General features: G+C 42.5%; 1 protein-coding gene across 1 annotated transcript in view; it reads right to left on the bottom strand.

Annotated features, from left to right (window-relative positions):
* The window catches only part of Lonp2 (lon peptidase 2, peroxisomal), a 92,668-nt gene extending 86,943 nt beyond the window's left edge, over positions 1 to 5,725 (bottom strand). The window contains exon 1 of the mRNA XM_028755484.1: positions 5,342 to 5,725. Within this exon, the coding sequence (XP_028611317.1) occupies positions 5,342 to 5,574 (233 nt within the window). The 5' untranslated portion in view covers positions 5,575 to 5,725. The remainder of the gene's footprint in view (positions 1 to 5,341) is intronic.
* Between the last annotated feature and the right edge of the window lie 15,113 nt (positions 5,726 to 20,838).

Consider the following 20,838-nt stretch of genomic DNA (forward strand, 5'->3'; position numbering starts at 1 on the left):
CTCAGGACCTCTGGCAGAGCAGTCAGTGTTCTTAACCTTTGGGCCATCTCTCCAGCCCCAGACAGTATTTCTTAAAAGCCCAAGAATATTGATAGGTGCAAGTAGGAGGAATGCATGGGTAAAAGTCGATCCTTCCAGCTATGAAACTGTGTGACTGTTAAAGTAAGTGTCCTAGGATATATAAAGGCCCAAGACACTAACTAGGGTCTCATAGATGGGTAAGAAAGCCAACAAATTCAATAGGAGTTGGGGGACTAGCACTTAGGAAAGGCATCCATGAACCCTGAACAATGTTAGGTAGGGCCCAGTGACATGGCTTAGTGGGTAAGGATGCCTGTGAACAAGCCTGTAGACATTTGCTAAATTCCAAGGACCTACATGGTGAAATGTGAGAAATGACTCTCTCAAGCTGTCAGACCTCCCACATGGTGCTGCATGGAGCGCATGTCCCGCACTACAGATTCAAAGTAATAAAAGCTTTTAAAATGAGAGGTTGAAGAATGACTGACACTGCAATCAGTGTTAAATGATTGCCTGTTTTCATTAATGAAACAGTAAGTCACACAGGAGCCACATTATACAATTCAGCTAAGCAAAAAAATACAGGCAGTCCTTATGTGGCATGAAAGCCAAGTTCCACATTCCTTTAAAGTCTCCTATCCAGCAACATGCCTATATACTAGGCATGAAGAAGGGACTGTGGTATACAGAAAAGCCAGGAAACAGGTGGTGGGGAACACAGGAGAGCAAATTTGTTCTAGATGTTGGGTACTGGGGCTGGTCACTAGGAGGCTGTAAAGGAAACTAGGCAGGAACAGAGCCCTCCATTCATCTCTGGGAATTACTAGCATCCAGAAAAGGAGGGAACTGTGAGGGAGAGATCTGTGTATAGAAACAGGTAAACACTAGCTAGCTCAGTGTTCATACTTTTAAAGCACAGACCATTTGAAAGCCATAACAGAGAAAAGATTTCAGAATCTCCTCTGAGGAATACAGTATGATCTTTCTATACAAAGACTTTTCAAGTAACAAACAATATTTCCAGTATAGCTACGGCCTGGTGAATGCTTACAGAATTCAAACTCTGTGAAGACGTTTTATAGTAACTCTCTACTGTAAATGATTGGACTGGGATGTGGTTCAGTGGCAGCATACTCTGCTCAGCATGCTGAGACCCTAGATTGAATTCCCCAGCAATGTATACAAACCAACAGCATGGCCAGCTAATTCTGAATTACCTAAAACAAAGGCAACATATAAACATTAACATGAACATTACCATAACACTTGTATTATTGATTAGTTTCAGGCAAGGAAGATTTAGTTACTGTTATTTGCAGATATTTATGTGAAAGCAATTAGCAACTCTCAAAAACCTTGCCAGAATAATATAGAAAATTACTAACTCAAAACTAAAATATGACTAACTTTACTTTTTAGAAGATTTTCCTTTTAAATTTACATGCATTTATCTTTGTGTGGGGGGGTGGAGAGCAGTATGTACACATCTCAGGTGTATGCCACTGCTTGTAGAGGCCAACAAGATACCCTCAAACTGGAGTTATGGGTAGTTGTGAACCACCCAACCTGGTCCTGGATAAGAACTGGTAAGCCTCCAATCATTAATTAAGAAAATGCTCTACAGCCTGATCTTTTTTCTCAATTAAGGGTCTGTGTCCCTCCCCCCCCTTCTCTCCTCTCTCTCTCCCCTCTCCTCCCTCCCTCCCTCCCTCCCTCCCTCCCTCCCTCCCTCCTTCTCTCTCCCTCACTCTCTTTTTCTCTCTCTCCCTCTCTCATTTTTTTTCTTTTTCAGATGACTCTAGGTTGTATCAAGTTGGCATAACTGGACATAACAGGACAACTGACCCCTGGTCAACCTGACACACAAACATGTCACTTTACCTTTCCTTTCTTCCGCATCCCCAAGATCACACATTAACCTCAAAATCACAATATGAAACATTTTACAAACTTTAAAAGTCCCACAGTCTTTACAATTCAAACATATTAAAATTCAGTCTCTTTACGTTTCTTTTAAAACCTAAAGTCTCTTTTAAAATTTCAATCTGTTAAGTGTGGGCTCCTGTAAAGCCAAATATAAGTTAAGTACTTTCTTACTTCAAGAGGAAGAACCAGGGCACAGTTGTAATTTGAACAAAGCAAAAGCAAATTCCAAAGGTATAAACAGCACAATGTCCAGTTATCTGGGATTCACTCATGATCTTCTAGGCTCCTCCAAGGAGCTTGGGTCACTTCTCCAGCGCCACCCTCTGTGGCACACACAGACAGCTTTTTAATGCTCCTGCTGGCTCCACTCCACTGCTGCTTCTGTTTTGGGTGGTGATCCCATGATACTGACTTCTCCAAAGCTCTGGGGTCTCTTGTCCAGCTGGGCTCCACTTTCACCAAAAGCCTCTCCTCAGCCCTGCCATACAGTGCCAAGCTACAGCTGCTCTCCATGACACCTTCATGCCTTCAAAACCAGTACCACCTGGGTGGCACACTACCAAGTTTAGCTGTCAGCATGAGGTAAAACCTTGGTCACTTCTGGAACACAGCTTCTGTGTGCTGACTCTGAGGAAATACCTCCCAGGTGATTTCACCTTAATGATACTGGTTTGTTGTTAATCACAGCTGACTCTTCAGCACTGGCTGTCCAGCATCCATTGTCCCAGCTAAACAAAGGTTTAACCTTAGTGGTTCTGGTCTCTTGTTAATTACAGCCAATTCTTCATTTCCAGCTGACCAGATGCCAGATTCATGACAGAGAAGGCCCAGCTGAGTCTTTGCTTTCCACTGAAACGTCATGAGCCAGGCCTCCATCACACAGCTCTCAACATTAATCTTGCCACAGAAAAGCTCAACAAGCTTTGGATGCTCCATGGTCTGTCAAGCTCAAAGTTCCAAAATCCTTCCACAATCCTCCCTAAAATAACATGGTCCTGTCTATCAGAGCAATACCACACTGTCCTGGTACCAATTTCTGTCTTAGGGTTATAATTGCTGTGATGAAACACAACCAAAGCAATTTGGAGAGGAAAGGGTTTATCTCACTTACACTTCCAAATACCTGGACAGCATCAAAGGAAGTCAAAACAGGCATTCAAATATGGCAGAAACCTGGAAGCAGGAGCTGATACAGAAGCCACAGGGGGTGCTGTTTACTGGCTTGTTCCCTCATGACTTGATCAGCCTGCTTTGTTATACAACCCAGGACCACCAGACTAGGGGTGGCACCACCCATAATGGACTGGGCCCTTCCCCATCAATCACTAATTAAGAAAATGCCCTATATTTTATGGAGTATCTTAGGAAGACATTTTCTCAATTGAGGTTCCTGCCTTTCGGATGACTCCAGCTTGTGTCAAGTTGACATAAAACTAGCTGGCACAACGTCTGAATGTCTGATCAGATTTGTTTAATCTACCACTTAAAGAATTAACAGGGAGGAATAAATTCACGCTTACCTACAGCCTGATTTTATAGAGACATTTTTTTCAATTGAGGTTCTCTCCTCAGATGACTCTAAGTTGTATCAAGGAGACATAAAACTATCCAGTACACATTAGAAATAAATCAAGCTAGATCAGGTAGTACAGGTGTATAACACTGACTTCTTGGAGGGCTGAGGCAGGAGGATCACCCGTTCAGTACTTGAGTGAGCTACAGAGAGTTCATAGCCAGCACAAAGTACTTACTGAGACTCAGTATCAAGATGAAAGTAAAAGAGTGAGCTGAGGACATAGCTTCACGATAGAGTACTTACCATAGGTTCAAGCTCTAGTGTTCCTCCCCGAGAAATAAAACAAACAAAATACTTAATCACAAGAATTTCTGCCTCAACTCAGTGGTTGAACACAGAATGTAAAATAATATGGGGGAAATAATCAGAGGTTTAAAGAATGAGGTAATATGTTAGAAGAGATTAGTACTAAATATAATTTGCTACGATAAGGTAAAGAAACTTTAGTGTTCAATCTTATTCAGGCAACAGCCAAGAATAGTTCAAATGGGGGTCATTTTTTTTCAGGATGATACAATGTAAACTATTATTGAGTTGTCATGGGTTTGTTTCATGCTTTACTGTTTATTTTGTTTTTAAAGAGCTATCAGTCTCCTTTGAAAATACGAAGAAAAGCTACAAGTTGTCTAAGTAAGGTAGTCAGTCCCATTTATGAAATCCATTCAGAGTCAGGAAGCCTTCATCTGAAAATAAGGAGGAGAAGGAGGTTCTCCAACCCGGAGAAACATCTTCAGTACAATATACAGAGCAAGAACTTGAGAGAAGAGCTTGAACACAGCATCTGCTAAGACATTCTATAGACTAGTACTGCCCAATAAAAATACGAGCCATACTCGTGATTTTAATATCCACGGGTGATTTTAGGTAAAATGGTAAGAATATTAGCATGTCAACATATTTGATGTAACATTAATCAACATTTTCACGTTTTCTCAAAATATAGTGTGCACTGTACATTTATGGAACATTTAGGGTGACCAACTGCCTTAGGCTGCTTGGAACTGACAGCCTTTCTGGGCACACATGCACGCCAGTTCTAAAATTCATATTAGAATACACTTCAAGTGCTCTCTACCCAGAGTCACTGTGCAGTTCAGAGAAGGATGGCTATCCATAAAGCATGGTGCAAAGCAGTCTGCACAGACACACCTAAGAGACACATTAAGTTTCAAAGTCGCAGGGGAAGAGTCAGACACAGGTGAAATCTACCACCCAAGTCACCGAACCAGAGCCAGGACACAGGGCTACCCAGTGACACTAAGATAAAAATGCCAGGAAGGAGCAAAGGTGAGATGAGAGGCTAAGAAAGAAGGCTGGAGTGGAAGACCCCAAGGAAAATGCTAACAAGAAAGGCTCTTCATGAAGGGGAGTCCACTGGGGATAGGGAAAATGGGTAACAAGTGTAAAGCAAAGCACCCAAAAGTTAACTGCATAGTTTAGGCATGAACAGGAAAAAAAGAAATCTCTAGATTATAATGTTTCAACTGGAGAACATGACAGGAAGGTGATTGAAAGGAAAGAAAGGGAACAGGGTGAAAGGTGGTATGGGGGAGGGGCCGGGAAGTAAACAACGCTGGGCGGGCGCTGAAGAAGGCCCTGTAGGACACGATCTCAAATCAGATAAACAACAGCAACAGGCAGGAAATAAACTGCACAGAGTTTCCACCCGTGTCAGGTATTGCTCCGTGACTTATCTGGCTCACTAACGGTCATTGGTGAAAAGCGTCACTCCCACTTTTCACGTAGAGGAGACAGAGACAACTGTGCTCAAAGGCCGCCGGGGCGCGGGTCCCGGAGGCCTCCGAGTGCCCGGCCTACCTGTGTAGTGGTGGCAGGTCCTGCGTGTCGCTAGCCGGGTCGGGTGTGTTGGGGATGACTCCTAGGATGGTGCTCTGCAACGACGTGCCCTTGAGCAAGCGGCTCCGCACCAGCTGCAAGTTGCGGGCCGTGTCCACACTTGTGCGCATAGTGGAGCCGGGCAGCAGCACGCTCTCATGGGTCAACAGCAGCGGAAGGCGGCTTGGGATCTGGATGGGGCTCACGGAGGACATGGCCACTGCCGCTAACACCAGAGCGAAGGAGGACTTCAGCTAAGAGCTCTACACCTCCTACGCCAAGGCCACTGGAGCGCACCACAGCCGTAACTCTACGGCCCGCCCCCAGGCTTGAGTGAGTGCCGACGCTTCCGGCCCCGCCCCTTCCCCAGCCTTCCAGGCTCCAGCTCTGACTCTTCGGCCCCGCCCCCAGGCCATGTGCCTCTGCTTCCGGGCCCGCCCACAACCCTTCCTGAGGCCCGAGCGACTAGGCCTTCCGGCCTTCCCCCATGCGAAAGCGTAGCGGTTTCTGTCCCTGTCCCCAGACCCAGGCCCCTCAATTTCTGGCCGCATCCCCAGGCTGGTCCCTACATCAAACACCTCCGCTTCCGGCTAGCCCAGAGATACGGTGGGCCCCGTGGCCCAATTTCTGTCGCTTTGCTCTGCCCTTCTCTCTGAACCAGTGATGCCAGATGTCAAGAAGGAAACCTGGTGCACAGCATGAACAGTGCCTGCATTTAAATTCGAAAGGAATGTTGGGAAGGACGGTGTGCACTAGACATTTGTTAACCTTTCAGTGAATAGATTTTATATTTTAACAAGTACCATATACCTTTCACTCAGTTTTCCCTATTATGTTGTATAACCAAGGTTTGTTATCAAAACCAGGAAATAAATATTACCATCACCTAATCCATAGACCTTCCTTCAAGCTTGTGAGTTTTACTATTGTCCTTAATTTTTCACTTTGCCTGTCTCCTAGATCTCTTAAGTCTGTGATATTGCTTCCATCTTTGCTTTATTTTATTAGTATTTTAAACAGATACTTTTAAAAGGGCATTCAATTATTTTGTAGAAGGTCTCAATTTGGATGATAGATTCTAGGTTGTGTGAGTTGCTGAGGTCTAGAGGGAGGGTGAACTGGTAGATGATGATCTTGGTTGTAACACACTAATCATTCCTCTTGGGTATGCATTGTGTCAGTATCTTGAGATAGACTCTGGGAGTGATATGAAGGGCCCAGGTCCACAAGAGCTTACCTTTTGATTAAGAATCTTATCTGGAGAGTAGAGGGCTGATACTCTCTGAGACTCTTATTGTCTTTTTAAAAATGGTACTGGGGATCGACCAAGGGTTTTGCACATGGTAGGTATTTTATGAGGAAACTATGACCATCTTAAAATTAGGGAGCATATTTTAAAAACACTTGTTTACTTCTTTTTATCATGCACACATATTCTAAAAGCAACAAGCATGTGTTTTGTTGGCATACTAATGGTTGGGCTTATTTTATGTTTAATAAATTAATTTTATTGATTTTATAATTTTCTTAGTCTTCTAGGACAGAGTCTTAACCGGATCACACAAAATGATCAAAGAAAAAGAGTCACTCTAGGATGAAATATGGCCTTGCAGGCAGCTGAGAGGTCTAGCCTCTGGTGGACTGAACCCTAAACAGCTGTGCAGAAGTATATAATTGTCACACAAAAGTTGTTTTTAGAGTAAAACAAGTTCTTCATACTAAAACCCAGGTTTAATCTGCGTGTTTCTTGAAGGAGCACCAAGGCCTTGCAACTTCAATCCTTATTGTGAGCCGTTTGCTGTACCCAACAATGCAAGATGTTTCACGTCTGCCAGGACCTTCTTGTGACTAAAGTCACACAAAGGCTGTAAAAGCAATTACCATTTTGTACAATTATTTTTTTTCAAGGTCTAAGTACTTCCAGAAAACAACTACTTCATTCTGATGTTTACCCTAGATACAATGGCTATGTTTGCCTCACTACAGGTCTCGCTAGACAAGACTGATTTTCAACTTGAAATCTTCCTGTCTCAGCCAGAAGTGCCGGGATTATAGATATGTACCCTCATGTCTACCTTAGACTTAGTTTGAAACATGCAAATTCACATTGCACTATAAAGGTATGATGTGGTACAGTGTAGTGACTTGAATGAAGAATGTCTCTCTTAGTTTAAATACTTAGTCCCCAGTAAATGGCACTGTTTGGGGGAACTTTGGAAGAAGTATGTCACTGGGAACAGGCATTGAGACTTTAAAGACCTGAGACATTCCCAGGTCACTCTCTCTGCCTGTATTTCTGGTTTAATGTGAACTCAGCTTTCTTTTCCTGCCACCACACTTTGCTCTACTGTCATGGACTCTAACGTTCTGGAAACTGAAACCTAAATAAACTCTTTTTTCTATAAGTTGTGTTGGTTAGGTGCTTTACTACAATATAAAAGTAACTAATACACTAATAACTTTGTCATGTTTTTCTTTTCCTCCTAAACAAGTTTTCATTTCTTTCTAAACAAGGTCTTACTATGTAGCCTTGGCCTGGAACTTGCTATGTAGACCAAGCTGACACCTACTTGTCTCTGTTTCCTGAGTGCTGGTATTAAAGGCACATGCCATCATGCTGGGCATCAGTTTTCTTTTTTATACAAGTCAGGACCACCTGCCCAAGGGTGGCACTACACCCAGTAGGTTGGGTCCTTCCACACTAACCATTAACTAAGAAAATGTCCTGCAGAGTTACTTACAACAATTTGATGGATGTGTTTTCTCAATTAACAAACTGTTGTGTCAAGTTGACAACCAAAAACACAAATAAAACAAACAAACAATACCAAGGCAGGATGAAAAGTAATATTCAAAATTTGTCATCTCCTTATTATTTAATAGTAAAATATTATTCATAGTTTTGAAGCTCACACCTACATGGTGGTAACAGGTGTGGAGGAGCTCTTCCCAGTTCTGCATTTAGTATGGTTTAATTGCTTCCTTGAAATCAGCTACTGTGGGAATATTTACATGGCAGAAACTGGTAAAGGGTACACAGAAAGTCTTAATTATTATTTTGTTCATCATGTGGGCTTAAACAGGAAGTGTAGCAAATGCTAATAACATAAATTAAATTCAGAAATATGTTGTCTACAGCCACCACTGTGTGACTGGTTGTGGGGGAGCTTCAGTATTCGCCCATGGCCTCTGCTTCCATTCCCGCTTTTAGGTTTCTGCCTTGAGCTCTTGCCTTGATTTTCCTCAACCATGGACTGTATTACCCGGAAGCCAAATAAACCCTGACTGTTCAGATTTGGTTTTGGTTGTTTTTTATCACAGTAAAAAAAGATGCAAACTAGGATAATGACCAATCGATTGCAGGTTAGCTACAGACATACTTTTCAAAGCTCCATGGCTACAGCAACTTGCCAGGGTGCATGACTTGCAATCTGGGCTTTTCTGCCTCCATCCTGTACTTCTTTCTCTCCACTGAGAGTCTTTGTGTGTGAACAAACCTCACAGCAGTAAACTTGTAGAGCTTCAGGGGATTGAGTCAGTCTTTGCCTTCATGTGTTATAATCTAGGCTGTGGGATGCAACCAGAAAACTGCCCCGCTCCTAAATCTTACAGAGTACCCTCTCTTACCTAAGACACCTCTTTTTTACCTACCGTTCTGATGGGCTCACATTCTACCCCTATATAGCTTAATGCTATAGCAGGGGACTCTGTCTTCAACAAGTGAAGTCTGCTAGAGATTTTTGTGATCTGTTAAAGGGATAGGATGGGATAAAGACAGAATCTTCTCTCAGAACAACGTGTGAGTTTGTTGTCTATTTTCTTTGGAGCATAACCCAGTCTGAATGGCAAAGGCTGTATCTGGATCCCAGGACGGAAAAAAAAAAGTAAATTACAGAGACTTCAATTCTGGATGCAAATACCAGGTTCTTTGTAGCCTAGGCAACCCTCCTGCATTTTCCTACTAAGTTCTTGGATGGCAAGCTTTTTTCTCCATGGCTGCCTGAGAAGATGGCTTCATGAGTAGGTCTGTAGTAAATCAAAAGTTGTCACAAGGATGAATGTCTGGGAGCTAAGTGGCAAGGGCTGCTAAAGAAAAGTTCTCTAAATGACTCTCCCAGGGCTTGGGAATTGAGGCCAAGGGCATTCCCAGTAGAGAGAATAAATGACACTATGGTAGTGACTATACTCTGGCCTTCACAATGACCTGACTCATACTGCATCCTCATGGCATCCTTCCCACGGTTTATGCATATCTGATTATCTGACCGTCTCTAGTACTACATCTATGCACAAAGCATGGATCCCATTGATTTATTTGTCTACTACTGGTACACATCTTTACAATCATCACCAGCATAGGAACTGGAACCTTGATCATTACCTCCATCTTTCTATTTGCCTGTACTTGTTACTACTATCTAGCTGATAGAATCTAAGCTCACCTGGGAGACATATCTTGGGCAGATCTATGAGAAAGTCTCACAACTGGGTTAGCTTAGGTAGGAGGACACACCTTCAGTGTGAGCAGCAGCATCTCTGAAGATTCTGGGCTAAATAAAGGAGAGCAAGCGAATGGAGCACGGTGTTCATCTCTCCCTGCTTCCTCTGGAGGACTCAATGTGACCCTCCTCCTACATCTTCCCCATCTTTAGGGATGTGTTCCCTCAAACTGTAAGCCTAAATAATCCCCCTTCAGTTCCTTCTGGTTAGGTGTTTGTTCACAACAAAAGGAAAGGAATACAATCCTCTTTTCTATGTCTAGCTTCCCTATTTGTTCAACTTACCACAAGCACCATCTTTAATGTCTTTCTACCTACCCTTTGTTTTACTTTAAAAGTAACAGTAGAATCTTTTCTGATACCCATGATCAATTGATTCCAGAACCACTGACCCCCCCCCAACCCCACAGGGATACCAAAACTGTGGATGCTCAAGTACTGTGGATGCTTATAAAAGACACATGGGGGTCAGAAGAAGAAATTGGATGATGTCTTCTGTTGCTGTCTGTCTTATTTCTTTGAGAAGGAAACTTTCTGACACTGGGGCTCACCATATTTTTTTGCTAGGCTAGTGGCCCTCAAGCTTCAGTGATCTCTTGTTCTTCACTGACGCAGTCCTGGGATTACCAGCATTTCATTTGGGCACTGGGGATCCAAACTCAGGCCCTCAGGCTTGCACAGCCATCTCCCTATCTCTTTGTCTGCATTTTTGAGTCAAAGGCTTAGGTTATCCTGGCCCTGAGTTGAAGGTAGGTGAATGGAATAATGAAAGGTTGCAGCCAAGAGACTTCAGGTCTCTTCATGCCCAGGTCCCCACCACCCCAGCTCCCATTAGTGTTCCCCTAGGGCTGGCCCGCTCACCAGCCCTTGGAGGTCTTGAGAGAAGCCTGTAGACTATGTCTGGAATGCTGCCATGGGCTTCTAGTTCTAGCTATCACAGGTCCTTTGAGTACTGTTTGATTTACAGGCTGCCTCCACTGACATCGAAAGGCCTAGAATATAGGTGCCTAAACTGGCATCTGTTGTCCTGCAGACACCACAGAATCATGTACAGTACCAGCTCACAAGTACCTACTGGCCCTCCCCCAGCTTCTCACTTCTCTTCCCCTGTTCCACTTCTAGATTAATAGCATCACCTCAACTTTCACCCCAGTAAGGATAGTGCTTATATTTGATGCTTCTACATTAAATTTGCCCAGCCCTGGATAAATCTGTTTATCATCTGTCTTATATCCCTCTTTTCCCAGTCTCTGTTGACAGTGGCAGTCTGTGATCTTGTTTGAACGGTTCTCACTGAGGCCTGAGGTCCCTGTCCCTGCTACCTTGCTCAGGTCCACCCTACCCACTGTCTCCAGGGAATTATCCCAGAACACAGGTGCCACTTTGTTACTGCTTTGTGGAGACTCAGAAATTTCATAGAGGAGTTTTAAAATATCTTTAAAAAAATAAAGGTATATTAAGCTTTCGGCTCAGCAAATCTACTGGTAGATATTTAAGGTGTAGAGATTTTCCCCGAAGAATAAAAAGAACCACATAGAAGAAAATTCAGATTGTGCTGCTTATAGGACAAAAGGCTAAACACACACCAGGCATACATTGCCAGAGTACCTGTTAAATAACTTTGGTGTCACCTTACCATGGAATTCTAAGGTGCTATTAAAGTAATATTATCAAAAAAAAAAAAAGTAATATTAACCAACCATATGTGGTACACACCTGTAACCCCAGACTCAGGAGCCAGAGATGAAGAGATTGTAGTTCAAGACCAGTCTGGGCTTATCCTAAGTTTCAGACTAGTCTACACTGTGTAGCAAGACCCCAGTTCAAATTCAAAACAATAGTAATGAACAAACAAAAATATTCCCAAGTCTAACAATATAAACTTATTTTACTGTATAATACACACATCTGGATAAATGGTTTCTGAATAAATAGACAAGATACCATGCTGATGGCTGCTTCCTAGGAAAGTAGCTAAGGGTGAGAGGGAAACTTTTCAGTGTATCTTTGTTTCTACTCATGGTTTTGTAAATGGTATGCATTGGTTTAAGACAGTGGTTATCAACCTTTCTAATGCTACAACTCTTTAATACCGTTCCTCATGCTGTAGTGACTGCCAGCCATAAAATTATTTTCATTCCTACCTCATAAATCTAATTTTGCTACTGTTATGAATCATAATGCAACCAATTTTGCTTTTAATGGTCCCACAGGGGCCACAATGTGAAGGTTGAGAACGGCTGATTTAAAAGTAGTGAAAGGAGGAAAGAAATGAAAAAGGCCTCTAGTGTTTACTACACAAGATCAAGTCTAAATATCTTAGCATGGAATTCCATGAGTTTCCCTTTGATACTTGGGATAGTCTTCTGGCCTGAAGTCCAGGCCACCTGTTCCTTTAAGCACCTCCAGTTACACTCTACTTCTGTTCCCAAATCGGGCCTTGGGGACACGACAGAGGTGGAGAAAAGTGCTCCAGCTCACATGGGAGTCTGTGCCGAATGTTCAGACTGCCTCCCTAGAAGCTGGAGGGACACCAGCTCTTCTCTGAGCAGTCAAACCTTTCCCAGAAGCCATTGCTTCAAGGGCAAGCACAAGGCTCTCCTTCTGGAAGAGAAGTCTGGGCTTGTGCTGGAGAGGGAGCTGTCGCGGAGAGAGGCAGCCTTACTCCACTAGAGCTGGGGAAGCTCTGGAGCTGGAAGGAGGTCGTGCTTGGTGTCCTTCTGACCTGCACTTTCTCTGCCAGTGGGAATGCAGCCAGGGCCCCACACAGGAGGTCTGATTTCCAATTGTAATGTTTTTCTGATGGTTTCTCTTTACAGTTATTTTTAATCCACATGAGATCCCTCTCGAAAGATCAGGTAGTATTATGTAGAAGTTAGGCCCTGGTTCTTGCTCCCTTCATGCTCCCGAAAATAAGATTCAGACTCAAAATATATTTACAAATATCTTGGCCATATAGCTAGGCTCTTCTCAGACTAGATATAACTTAGAACATCCCATCTAGTCTAGCTTACATTCTGTCATGTGGCTAATTATCTGTGCTCAGGTATCATGCATCTGTCTTGCTACATCTTTCTGGCAAATTTCCCACCTAGCTCTATCCCAGAATCCTTTTTGCCTCCCAGATGTCTCACTTCTATTTCCTGCCTAAGCCATAGGCATTTTAATTGACAGGTGATACATCCATACAATACACAAGATATTCTCTCTTCAGTATTACTCTCTTAACATTACTTAGTTGTAACTTGAATTTTTTCAAAGTCTACTTTTAATGATGGTTCTTAAATGCTTTAACCTCCCTTTTAGCCCACCATCCACCAGAAGTAGTGGAAAAGAAAGAATATGGTGATTGGGGTGGGGGGAGTGGGCCTGTTTAGAAAAGTTCTTTGGAGCAACTCCTGTCTGTGTTGTCTGGAAATCAGCAGTTCAGTTCACAGGTCAGCGGGCAGTGGTAGCTCGATCCACTTGCAAACACTTTATGGATACACCAGCAGTTCAGTTTGTTAGAGTTGGGACAGCAAGCACAAATCAGCAGCAGTGGGACTACCTAGCAGAGACAGCCATGCCTCAGCCTCAGCTGGAGTCATCTGGGAAGGACCTGGAGGGATGCCAGGAGAAGTTCTTGGCTATGCCTCTCTCAGCAAAGCAAAGATCAGCAAAGACAAGAGACCAAGAAGTGTTTTACTGATAGCTGTACCAGGAAGCCTAGCTCAGCCTCCGTGACTGTCCACTGAGTCTTTTTATGTACCCTCAAAACAGCACATGGCCTCCATGTGTCTCAGCATGTGCATCTTGTCTCAGCTGACGTCACTCTGCCAACCAGCCCTAGTCCTCAGAAGTGGTAAGAAACCATAGGACATCACCAGAAGTGTTTTGGTGTATTTCTCTCAATGGAGTCTCAGCAAATGAAGCTCAACCATGCAATGTAAGGCAGACCAATACATGTGTGTCATTAGAGAAGAATTCTTCATCATGTGTCCTTTCATGTGTTTGCTTTAGTAGAACATCCTTTCTCGTGTGTCTGCTTCAGCCGAACACTCCTTCATGAGTCTGCCTTAACCTTTCACCTGTGTCCACTTCAGTTAAATGTTCCTTCATGTGTTTGCCCCAGCAAGACTCCATCCAACCGACTTTCTAAAGAACCTTTGAGTTCCAAACCAGCTCAGTCTACCAAGCACTGCCTATATTATGTGAAAACTGAGACTCCAGTAATGTGGATGTGGTGCTTTAGAGAGCCTCACATCACCCTAGGAGAATCCCCTTATTATACTTTTAGAAAAGGAATTATAAATCACTAGGGACAGAGAGCTTGGTTCTCACATGTAAAGCCTTTCCTTCAACGGGAAGAATAGGTCTCCTCTATTCAATGGCAGTAAGCAACTGCCTTCTCTGGCTGTGGTGAGGTTTGAATGTGTGAACATACACAGAATATTTTGAATACTGCCAAGCTTAGAGCTATGTGTTACTCTAGGAGGACAGTCAGCATTGCATACGGATTTGTTGGATAAATGTCATTAGTGGATAAATGGAGGCAATGAAATTTATCTAAGATCACATGGAAGTGGCCTTGATAGACAAGAGGGAGAAGAGAGTCTCCTACTTCTTCCTTGCTTTTGAGACAGGTTCTCTGTAGCTCGGGCTGCTCTTGAGCTCACAATTCTGTTTCTGGCTTCTGAGTGTTGGACTTACAGACGTGAATCTTGTCCAGCCTCTACAAGGGTCTTAGTAGTTCATGGTAGTTTAAAACGTAAACGTTGGTTTCTGCATCATCATTGCCTGTCTGTGGGATGGGTTATCTAGGAACTACCTGCCACTCCAATCTATAAGGAGACCTTATATATGTATGCTACACAGTTGTTGCGTGTAATATTAAAAAACAATCCATGCTATCACCCGCTGGCCCCAGCGGTCTCATTGCATCCATGGCTAACCCAATTCGGTATCTGTTCGCTTGCTGCAGAACCTGCTCACTCACATTCCCAGTCATCTAACCCCTGTAGCTAGCTGCTGCCAAACTGACAAATTTCAGCGGCTAGCTGGGGGCGGACTCTAGCAAACCCAAGCTCCATGTCGGTTACCTTTCCCCAGAGCTCAGTTGAATCGCAACGAAATGGAAAGAAAACACTGGACAATCTTAGTTTAGAATCAACAGATAACACAATCGCTGGGCACAGAATCTATCATCCTAAATTCACCAACTGTTTTATGTTAGAAATCTTCTGGTGGCGGATCCTGATGGATTCTGACACCAGAACTATCCGTTCTTGGCCTAAATCTTGTCCATCTTGCTCCTGTCATCCAAAAGGAAGTCCCTTCCTCCTGGCTTCCCTCTTCCTCAGATCCAGAAGGCCGGCCCCCTCCTCGCCCAGTGATTGGCTTCTTGCCATCTTCATTATTTAATCAATTAGGGGAGGATTTTGCTACACACAGTAACTAGGTTTCTGTCCTGAGCTCCTAACCCATCAGATGCTCTGTGAATTGTCCTTACCAGTATGGTCTATATGAAGCCTCAAACAATTGCAGCCCCATCTGTTGAGGAGCATACATAATACAAATGTCTTAGATGATGCTTTGGCCAAAGTTAGCGATTCAGCAGTTGAAAGGTGCAATTAACAGAGAGCCAGAATGAGGCTTAAGGCAGTGCTGTGGGAGCCGGAGGTCGGCTTTGTGGAGTTGGCTCTCTCCTTCCACCTTTCCATGGTTTCTGAGGATCAAATTCAGGTTGCTTGCCTTAAGTGGCAAGCTCCTTTGTCTGCTGATCCATCTTAAGAACTGTCAATTTTTAATTAATTAATACTAATTCCCTTCTTTTATACTGAGTAAAATTAAAACACAACTTTAATATATATATATGTAATGTATCCAGCATTCTGCCTGCATGTATGCATGCAGGCCAGAAGAGGGTACCAGCTCTCATTATAGATAGTTATAAGCCACCATGTGGTTGCTGGGAATTTAACTCAGAACCTTTAGAAGAATACCCAGTGCTCTTAACCTCTGACCCATCTCTCCAGCCCAAAACACATCTTTTACATCTCAAGGTATTAGATTAACAGGTGTCCCAGACTGGTGGATATATTTTGGTTTGTGTAGGGGGTAGATTTATGCTAATGCCTTTGCTTCTGTACTGGCCATTGCTCCAGCCTCAACCTGTCATCCCTTTTTCTCTACCCACCTTTAGCTCCAGGAGGTGACCTCTCTACCAGCAGCCCTCCCAGCTTCCCTTGAATCTGCAGGTAACACACACACACACACACACACACACACATACACACTCACTCACACACACAGTTTGTTCCTTTAAAACTTGCTTCTTGGCACAATTGCTGGGCATTGATATCTGCCTGGAAAAGTGTGCCCTTACCAATTTATTATCTCTGTCTCTCCATCTGCCCTAAATTTCAGTGGCTAGTCCCACCTAGCCCCTGCCAAATATCTATGACCACCCACTTGTAGTGGTGGCTACAGGCCCCAGCTCCACTGAGACCTCACATGGTTGCTGCATTCTTCTACCTCCAAAGCATGGCAGAAAAACGCCCCCTCTCCTCCATTGCATCTGCCTTTTTTCTCCTGGGACCTGAAAGTTCCACCTGTACCTTCTGCCCAGCAATTGACCACTGGCTTTCTTGATTGACAAATCAAGAACCAATTGGAGAATAAGACCTCAGCATCAGAACTGTCCCTTTCAGGTCTGTACTAGGGAAGTCCTGTCTACTACATCTGACAAACATGTTTAACCACACCTGTCTACACTTGTCCTTGAGACATGCTACTTTTTTGGCACCTGTCTGAAGATTTGGACCTGAAAGATCAACTTTTCATCAGCTGGCTTACTTTTGGGAGAAGGTTATCTGGACTGGAGAGAATTAATCTAGTTTCTGGAGAAAGACACTATGGTGGTTTGAAGAAGAATGCCCTCCAGAGGCTCATATGTTTAGATTCTTAGTACCAGATTGGTAGAACTGTTTGGGAAGGATTAGGAAGTATGGTCTTGATGGAGGTGTGTCGCTGGGCATGTGGGCTTTGAGATTTCGAAAGCCCACCACCATTTCCAGCTCTCTCTCTCTCTCTCTCTCTGCCTTCTACATGTGGAATAAGGATGTAACTCAATGACTGCTTCAGCAACATGGCTGCCTGCCTGCTGTCATGCTTCCCACCATGATGGTCATGGTCTCTAACCCTCTGGAACTGTGAGCCCCAGTAAATTCTTTCTACTAAAAGTTGCCTTGGTCATGATGTCTCTTCACAGCAATGGAAAAGTAACTAAGAGACATTAATCCATCATGAAGACAATAACCCAGGGTATGATTACCTCCTATGAGGTCCAACTTCACGAGTTTCAACTACCTTTCAATAGCATCATATTGGAGGACCAAGTTCTAGCACATGAAGTTTTGGAGGGAAAACCACACGTAAATCTTAGCATGTAGAGAATATCACACGAACTTGGATTTCCTTTGCTGTCTATTAAAAAAATCATAGATTCGTATAATGTGTTGTGGCTAATTTAAAAAAAACAAACAAACAAATTTTAAGGTCTTCTTTATCTGCTGAAGTTTATGGGTGCATCCTTGCTTTTTAAGTTACCAAGAAAGAAAGGAATCCCTAGGAAGGCAAATTTGCATGTCTCACAGTCTCAGCTTGAGTCAGCTCAGACTGTTTTCTTGTGGAGGATTGTGTAGGGAAATGGCTGCTTTAATGTGGGCTCTTCCCAGACAGTTTCCCATGACATTAGCTTCAAGAATTGTATTTTCTTTCTTTTTAATTTATTTCTTTGCCCATTATTTTTTCTTTTTAGGGAACAAAATATTAGGATTTTAAAATGCTTAGAAGATAATTCATGAAAACCCATGTATCTGCCAATCATATCAAATTATAAAACATTTATTCCCTCTAAAATTATTCAATTTCTCTGTGGCATGCATCTGCAATGTATTCATAGTTGTACAGAATATTTAGGAATTTCTGGGTGTGAATAAGTTCCTTTTGTGTATGTTTAAAGTGTATATATTGATTTTTTGTTTGTCTTTTGGTAATTTGCCCTTTTAAAATTCTTCTGTCATATATTATATCCCAACTGTAGTTTCCCCTCCCTCCTCTCCTCCCAGTGCCCCCCACAGAGGTCCCCTATCCTTCAGATCCACTTTTCCTGAGTCTTCCTTCAGAAAAAGGCAGACCTCTCAGAGATGATCAAACATGACATAGCATGTTGCAGCGAAACTAGGCACATTCCTTCTTATTAAGGCTAGATGAGGAACCTGGTAGGAGGAAAAGGGTCCTGAGAGCAGGCAAAAGAGTCATGGACAGCTTCCACTCCTACAGTAGGAATCCCACAAGTTCTAGCAATGGAGAAGTGTTCCCCTTGGTCCATATCCTCAGCAGCATGATCAGTCACTTGAAGTTTTGATCTTAGCCATTCTGACAAGTGTAAGATGGAATCTCAGAGTCATTTTGATTTGCATTTCCTTTATGGCCAAGAATGTTCAACATTTCTTTTAGTGCTTCTTGGCCACTTGAGATTCCACTGTTGAGAATTCTGTTTAGATCTTTACCTCATTTTTAAAATTAAATTATTTGTTTTGTTGATGTTTAATTTCTCGAGTTTTTTATATATTTTGGAAATTAGCTGTCTGTCAGATGTGGAGTTGGTAAAGATCTTTTTCCATTCTGTAGGCTGCTGTTTTGTTTTATTGATGATATAACCCAGACTCAGAAAGACAAACATAGTGTATACTCTCTTTTTTTTAAATTTTAATTTGATATTTTATTGATTTACATTTCAGATGTTATCCCCTTTCCCCATTACCCCCACCCTGTTAATCCCCTATCCCATCCCTCCTCCTCCTTTTGTGCCTTTATACTGTTTAAATTATGTGAAAGTATTAAGGTCAGTCCTAAGTTGAGGAACTAGCAATATAATAGATGCAAATAGTCAAGGAACAAGCACTATGATCACTATTTCTAAGGGCTTATCAGGATGACCAAAATATCTGAGACTACTTCCCTGTCCTAGCCCAAAGTCATTTTCATGCCTGAAGCCTACTTCTTTGTTCTAGCTTAAGATTTAGATTCCTGCCTGAAATTACTTCTTTGTTCTAGCCTAAGATTTAGATTCCTGCCTGAAATTTCTTCTTTGTTCCAGCCTAATGCCAGATTCCTGCCTCCAGTCCATTTTCTTCACCTTGGCCAATGTCAGATTCCTGCCAGGGAGCCCCAAAAACTCTCCACATCTCTCCCTTTTTATTGCATAAACCAGACTGAGCCTGTCTTAGGTCGTTCTGACAAGAATGCCTTCTTTACCCATTGTGGAATATGCATTATTAAAAACAATGCACTTCTATCTTAGGTTGGTAAGGCTCTGTGCAGAATCTTACCCTTTCTTGGCTTGCCAGCCTGTTAAATTAATAACTCTGTCTGGGGGTCCATTATCAGTTTAAAGTCATGTACTTTGGCTGCCGGCCTGTTGATGTAGTTAGAGACAAGCTTTAACACGATGGGCAGGAATAAAAGTATTCCCAGGACAAGAAGGGCTAGCCTGATCAAGCTATATATGCGATTCCTGAGGTTTGACCAAAATGGAAATACTGACCTCAGGCTATGGATAATTTTATCAGCATTATCTGCAGCATCAAAGCTCAACAGAGCAGCATTCTTTAAATTCCTAATCTCACTATGCAACGTTAAAACACCCAGAGAGGTGTTAGAATTATGCCAAATACCCTACTGGTGTCTTTAAACTTTTTAAAAATTATAACGACAATCATTGTAAATTTTAGAAGTAACACTACTCCAATGGTATTTGTCATAACACTTGAGATGGCTCCTAACTCTTGAACCTCCTTCAGATAATTTGAATAGGATATAGAGCATCAATCATTATTCCAGACACCTATATAAATCCTTTTGTATACTCAATACATTAGTAACATTTCTTTGCTAGATGGTTAACAAAAATAGCTGTCTTAACTCCCTGTGTCAAAGCTATTGCAGAAGCAGTAGTGCTAGCAATTAACATATTAAAGCTGTTATACCGGCAATAATCAAGCCTGCTACCCTCTTGCTTCTGCTTAAAGCCTAACTCACTTCTGCCAGCACTTTCAAACTTTTTTCAGAGAATCAAGGTTTTCTAATTCTCAGGGCAGTAAGACAAAAGCTGGTTGATAGAAGCCCATAACAGACATGCCAGGTTTCAACACACTAACACAATTAGAAAGCATACAGTCAATGCAACTTACAATAAATACTGTAGAAAAGACAAAATCAATTTTAGCTAGACAATTAAAGAGCCTTAAAATATGCACTAACCCTTGTTTGAAATCCAGATCCTGTCCCAACTTTATCTCTTGCTATCATAACATCATAGAGAACTGCAGCTAACTTCCCAATATGTCTCTGAAAATGTCCAGATCCAGCCTTCCAAATGAAGACTGTTATTTCCAATATTGGATTGATTTCTAGACCAGTACATGATTGAGTCCAAATAACTGGTCACCTTTAAGAAAAATACAAGATTCATTATAATTTCTTTTTTTGATTCTCTGTCCCACATGGTCTAAAAACTTGAGGCAAGGCAGCTTGCCCATCTGAGATCTAAGAAAGCAAAGGTGGGTCAGGAACATATGTCGAATACAGCTTCCCAGCCACCATTTTCAAGACACTTGAATACAGCTTCCCAGCCACCATTTTCAAGACACTCAGCAAGCTCACAAGTCAACATCATTCTTTGTCCTGGCATCAGCATGTTTCACTCATCACTCTGGCAGCCACCACGCTCCTTCAGCATCCAGCAGAAAAAACACAAACATGCCTTCTTCCCCATATTTAATACCTGATCTGGATCATGCCATATGCCTGTAAGTGGATTCTTCTTTTTCACCTAGGCATAAGTATGCCTAGTTGAAGGGTGCCATAGACACTCAGCAGAAAGTTCCTTGGGCATCCAAAAAAATTTTTTTAAATTTAAAATAAAAGGAGTATGAT

The sequence above is a fragment of the Grammomys surdaster genome, unplaced genomic scaffold (genome assembly GCF_004785775.1).
Source record: "Grammomys surdaster isolate TR1022 unplaced genomic scaffold, NIH_TR_1.0 126063, whole genome shotgun sequence".
Classification (NCBI taxonomy): Eukaryota; Metazoa; Chordata; class Mammalia; order Rodentia; family Muridae; genus Grammomys; species Grammomys surdaster.